The sequence below is a fragment of the Microtus ochrogaster genome, linkage group LG1, assembly GCF_000317375.1.
Source record: "Microtus ochrogaster isolate Prairie Vole_2 linkage group LG1, MicOch1.0, whole genome shotgun sequence".
Classification (NCBI taxonomy): Eukaryota; Metazoa; Chordata; class Mammalia; order Rodentia; family Cricetidae; genus Microtus; species Microtus ochrogaster.
Window position 1 is genome coordinate 28,469,312 of NC_022027.1, and position 6,399 is coordinate 28,475,710.

At 43.0% G+C, this 6,399-nt stretch overlaps 1 protein-coding gene across 1 annotated transcript in view; it reads left to right on the plus strand.

The window, feature by feature from the left end:
- The window catches only part of Nipal1 (NIPA like domain containing 1), a 19,860-nt gene that overhangs the window by 9,312 nt on the left and 4,149 nt on the right, over positions 1–6,399 (plus strand). The window contains exons 2-4 of the mRNA XM_005359328.2: positions 80–346; positions 2,721–2,777; positions 5,854–5,944. Of these exons, the coding sequence (XP_005359385.1) occupies positions 80–346; positions 2,721–2,777; positions 5,854–5,944 (415 nt within the window). The remainder of the gene's footprint in view (positions 1–79; positions 347–2,720; positions 2,778–5,853; positions 5,945–6,399) is intronic.

Below are 6,399 nucleotides of genomic sequence, written 5' to 3' on the forward strand. Positions count from 1 at the left end.
CTGGATTCTCTTTTGTGGAAAGGAATAGCCTTCACCCAGCTCCCTTACATTTTTAACCTCTCCTCCTCTCTCTTACCAGGTTACGTGCTGTCTCTGGTCTGTCCCAACTCTTCCCAGGCTTTCTGTGAGATCACAAATGTGTCACAGCTGCTGCCTTATCCTGTTCTCTACACGGACCTGAACTCCACTCTAACCAATGTCAGCATTTCAGCAAACGTAGAAAACAAATACAGTCTGTATGCCGGCTTGGCACTGGCCATCAGCTCCAGCATTTTTATCGGCTCAAGTTTCATACTCAAGAAGAAGGGTCTCTTGCAACTGGCCAACAAGGGCATTACTAGAGCAGGTAAGAAACGTGTTCAACAGGCAAAGTCTTCACTCGGGTTCTTGAAATAGAGCACGTTCCCTTCTACCCCAGGAGCTTTTCCCTTTTCCTAAAACTCCCTTCCCGCTGCCCTTCGTCTAGCTGATGGCTCTGAATTCTGCCATAGTCCATCTCCCTAGACTGGCCTCCTTCACCAGCCTCCCTCAATGTCTATCATTGAACCACACAGTTTCCTTCATTGCCTCTAAGATATTGGATGTATTGTTTATTTCAGTCATCGGGTTTACTTGTTTATTGATAGTAGACTCATAAGCCATGCACTCAACAGTGTTTATAACCCACCAAATATTTGTGGAATCAATGAATAGTGATACAACTATACTGCTATTTATTTATAGCAATATTTCAGATGCCAAGTAGCCTGTCTGACCGCATTAGCCACACATTCATATTCATTTTTATGAACTATAATAGCACAAGAAACTTAAATATTTTTCCTGGGTCAATATGGAAAAACAAATGACTCTAAGTTATGTAAACAAGTTTCTGAAAGGGTAGTGAGAGAGGAGTTTTGCTCCATCAAAAAAAAAATACTATATTTTGGTCTTAAAACAATTTGGTGCTAGAATTAAAACAAATAGTAAGGGATTGCTGAAGATGTCTGAGTAGAGCAGATTACATGTAGCCGCTAATACATACGTTTTAAAAGTAGTATTTCAGACCCGTGAATAAAAATTAATTATTCAACTAAGAATATTGAGACAACTTTGGAAAAAGTAGAGGGGAAAAATGTGAGAGTTTGCCATTCTGCAAAATACACTCCAGGTTCTATGAACCTGAAATAATTTTTAACTCCCAAAAAAGTCTTCTTAAGTATGAATCTATTCTATATAAAGGAAGACTATATTCTACCTTTTTTTTAAAGTTTTTTCAAGACAGGGTTTCTTTGTGTAATAGTCCTGGCTATCCTGGAACTTGGTTGGTAGACCAGGTTGGCCTCAAACTCCGAGATCCGCCTGCCTCTGCTTCCCAAATGCTGGAATTAAAGGTGTGCACCACCACTGCCTGGCAGAACACTAGTCTACGTAATTTAAGAGCTTCTCTGAATGGGTGGATAAAATAGGTCACACACAGACATCCTATTTGGAAATAACTTACTTGGAACTAAACAATCAGATGATGTAGGAGGCTATGAATATATGACACAGTGCTATAAAATTCCTAATAAAGAACAATTGCAGACAATAAGAAAATGCATCCCCTAATGTCTTAGTTAGGTTTTTATTGCTGCGAAGAGACACCATGTCCATGACAACTCTTATAAAGAAAGCATTTAATTGGGGTGGCTGGCTTACAGTTTCAGAGGTTCATTACCATCGTGATGGGGAACACGGCAGCAAGCAGACGTGGTGCTGAAGCTGAGAGTGCTCCGTCTTACAGGCAAAGGAAGTCAGTGGGCGGTCGCACTGAAGAAAGCTTGAACGAAAGAGACCTCAAAGCCCACCCCACAGTGACACACTTCTTCCAGGAAGGCCACACTCATTTCAACAAGCCACATTCTAACAGTGCCACTCCCTTTGGGGGCTATTTTCTTTCAAACCACCGAACCTGACGAAATAGGTCAGTCATTCAAGTAAAAAGCACAGAGAAGAGATGCAAACCTCCAGTGTGATGAGGTGATTCCTGTCTAGTCATTAGTAAATTCGATGAGGAGAAAATACTAAAGAAGTAGGAATGATTTTGCAAGATCATCTTTATTGCTTATGGATCCTCTTAGTTTAACTATAACAAATCGTCGAGGCCGAAGTCAGGAAGTGTTAGAGCTGAGAAAATTCCCCTTTCTCTAGCCAACATGTTAGCAGTGACTCAGGTCAGCCTTTGTGGTCATGGTCAGGTGAGTCCAGGCAGCTTCAGAAAAACCCTTGGGCCTTCCATGTCTCCAGGTGAAGGAGGAGCAGAGCCCACCACTCCAATGCTTGTTGTTCTTTAGCCGACTTGTCCACAGTCTCAAAAGCTCCTGTATCCAATATCTTCGTCCCTCTAGGACCAGTGTCTCTTGCGAGTTATGGTTTGGTTTTAATGTTAACCATGGCTGAAACAAAGAATTCAGAATTTATAGCACCCATGCCTATATTGCCGACTGATATCGTTATTGAACCTGGTGATTAAGTAAAATTCCCCACAAGTCAAAGGAACTTTCTAGGGAGTCAAAGGTAACAGAAAACCCGAAAAGGCCCCAGGAAGGACTGAGTAGGTGTCCTCGGAGTGGACAGCTGCTGAGGTGACCGGGAGCTTTGCCGTCTGCACAGTCCCCAACACCTCTCCTAGGAGTCAGTTCTGCCCTTATCTCCTGAGGTGACGACCTGATTTTTGTTTTCTGTTTTTTTCCCCCCAGGGCAAGGTGGACATTCTTACCTCAAGGAATGGGTGTGGTGGGCAGGACTGCTGTCCAGTAAGTATGAAAGCAGCGAGTTCTCAGACTCAGTTACCCTTCTCTCCTGAGGAGGGCGGAACTGTCTGGAAGTGACTGGTGACGTCACATATCGCCTTCTATTTAACTGTGTATTGTATAGGTTGTTTTCACACCTCCTGCTCTAGCTAAGGAATGCTAAGGAAGAAATTACTGTTTCCAGTATTATATTTACTTTATTTTTTAAAACAATTTTTTTATTTTACCTACCAATCCCAGTCCCCACTTCTTCCCCTCCTCTTGCTTCCCCCACCGTCCCCCCACCTACTCCTCAGAGAGGGTGAGGGCTCCCAAGGGGAGTCCCAATATTATAGTTTATCACAGACTTCTATTTCCTATGAAAATTGAGAAATATCTTCCCTCCTGTATCTTCTGAGTTCTTTTTTGTAATATTTATTTATATCTTAAGTGTATGAGTGTTTTGCCTGCACGGTGTCTGCACCTTGTCAAGGCCAACCATCAGATCTGGAGAACTGGGGTTACAGGTAACTGTGAGCATCCACGTGGGTGCAGGAATTGAACCTAGGTCCTCTGGTGGGTCCTCTGGAAGAGCAGCCAGTACTCTTAACCTCTGAGCCATCTCTCCAGCTCTTTTTCTGAGTTCTTAACTCAACTTGGTGGCTTATTTATTAATTTATTTTTTCATTCAAAAGTGTCCCTATTTCCCATGGCTAAGTAACTTATTTCAACATTTAAGAAACCCTATTCTAAGAAAGAACTTGGGGGCTGGAGTAAAGATCACCGATGCTCTTGCCGAGTACCCAGGTCTGAGTCCCAGCACCCATGTGTCAGGCCACAACCGTAACTCCAGTTCCAGGAATCTGACAACTGACCCCCACAGGCCCCAGGTGGACAGACATACATCTGAGCAAACCCCTCATACACACAAAATAAAGAAAGCATTTTTTAATTTTTCAAAAGAAATAGCTTTGAGTACCTTTTGACTAACAAGGATGAAAGCTAAAAAAGATGATAAAAACATTTAAATTTTGTAGCGTTCTTTCCATTTTTCACGAGTGTTCATATCGGTTTGCTGAATAAAAGTTGACTGCTCTGCCCTGGGAAGGTTCCAGTTGGTCTTATCTATGTGATCCTCTAACTCTCTGTGTGTGTTTTACATGTATGTCCTCACCCTTTCCTCCCATTTTCAAACAAAAACATAGGGACTGGAGATATGCCTTACTGGTCAAGATCACTTGATACCCATGCAGAGGACCTGGGCTCAGTTCCCAGCACTGTGGTGGCTCAGAGCCATCTTCAATTTCAGTTCAGGGGTTCTGACCATCTCTTCTAACCTCCATGGGCACCAGGCACCCACAAAATGTACATATATACATGCCTGCCAACACTCACAGGCATGAAACGAAAGTAAATCTTAAAATGAAAATCTAAGGAGAAAATCATATGGCTGCATTTACAATATCATGTATACCAAATAAAAAAGCTTGTGATAGCATGCATGAGATCATGCATTAGAGGGGCTGTCTCGCTATCAGTAGATGAGATTAAATTTTGCTGGAAGGACATCTATAAAATAGGAACTATAAACAACATAAGGGCTTCAAAGGAAGCCGAATAGTCTGAAAAGTCCTTGGGTTTTTTAATGAGAGTGGTCTCCTAACTGCTCTGTAAATTTAGTGTACCAGGCTTTTTGTTTGGGGCCACCAACCAGCTCCCAAATCATGACATGGAGACTTATAAGTTTTGAATGCTCGGCCTAGCTTAGGCTCGTTCCTGGCTAGCTCTTTTAACTTAAATTAACCTGCTTCTCTTTATCTGCCTCTTGCCTCAGGGATTTTTACTTTTCTTTATTCTTTATGTCTTTCTTTCCTTTTTACTCTATGGCTGGCTGAGTGGCTGGTCCCTGGTGACTCCTCTCTCTCCTTCTCTTTTCTCCTCTTCTCCTGATCCTCTTTTTTTTTTCCAGTCCAGATATCTCCTCCCATTTATTCTCACTGCCTGCCCGCCTCACCTATCCCTCTCTGCCTAGCTATTGGTTGTCCTGCTCTTTATTAGACCGATCAGGTACCTTTGGCAGGCAAGGTGAAACAAATGAAACACATCTTTACATAATTAAACACACACCCTTGCACCATTAAACACGTGCAGCATAAACAAATGGAACACACCCTTCCACAGTTTAATATTCCACAGCATAAACAAATGTAACACATCTAAAGATGTGTAAACATAGTTAAAGTAATTGCTACGGCAATTTAGAGTCTTTTTTAATGATGTTCTAATGCTGGGTATTCCTGTAGGTTGAGTGTGGTAGCAAAGCAGACAGAGAAAAGAGTATACACTGCTATTTTCTCTCTCTGTATGTGTTTGCTTGGCACAGTTGGACAGTGTGGAATACTGCAATTTCTGGGAAAGTGTCCCACTGCGGTCTCTGAGAATAAACTGGCTTGCACACAAAAGCCAGCTCTTGGGGGAATTCCGAACCTCACTCGGGAAGTTCTTTGCACTACCTGGTGCGGATCTCTAGTTTCTCAGATGACATTACATTCCGACATTGATCCTTATGACTTCCAAACAGCTACTTGGATCTTCTTGAGTTTCTGAGACATAATCACTTGCTTATAGGCCATCTCCAATTCAGAGATTCCTGCCATGGGCCTGTGGTGGGGGTTCCTGGGTATCTGCCACCTAGACACCAGATCCCTATAGGCCCTTCTCATTTTATAGGGTGTCTGATGTTACTGCTGTGGCTAAATTGCAAATCTGCTCCTTTCTCAACTTACTCCAAAGCTCCCTCTACTGACTCCGTTCGACTGACCAAATACGCTGTCAGCATACAAGGAGCTGGTCTCAATTGGAAATCATGTAAAATGTGCATCCCTCCCTCAGAGTTGTTACGTTGTTGTCTCCTGGCAATTACAGTAGCTCTCCATCCCATAATAGTGGTCCTTTCCCACAGGCTGCAAGTTTAAACCTTTGCTTTCAGGTATGGCTTTGCCATCTTTGAGACCAAAGTCTGCTGCTATTGTGAGTCATTTGCTTATCTCTTCTGATGAAGATGTTATCCCATCCACTCATACTTCTGATTGCTTTCCAGTGGGAGCTGGAGAGGCAGCGAACTTTGCGGCTTATGCCTTTGCACCTGCCACCTTGATCACACCCTTGGGGGCTCTGAGTGTTCTCGTGAGGTAGGTGAACAACAGAGAGCTTGGCTTCTGTGGCTAGTTCGCTGTCAGCAGGGCACTAAACCACGAGAAGCATTCTGCTAAGAAATCCCAGCACACACACACACACACACACACACACACACACACACACACACACAATGCCACCTGAGCTCTTAAAGCACAAACAGCCTCAAATAATGTCTGGGACTCCTGAGAGTGTAGAGACAAGCCATTTATAATAAAGGCATAAAAGATTATTTCTTGGATTATTGCTTACATGCAAATGGCCTTGAGTTTGATCCCCAGGAAAGGAAAAAAAATTAATCTTGCCTCTGAAAAAAAAAATCTTTTTTGAAGCCAGGCGATGGTGGCGCACACCTTTAATCCCAGCACTCGGGAGGCAGAGGCAGGCGGATCTCTGTGAGTTCGAGACCAGCCTGGTCTTGATTTGATATATTTACTGTTAGTTCGCGTAG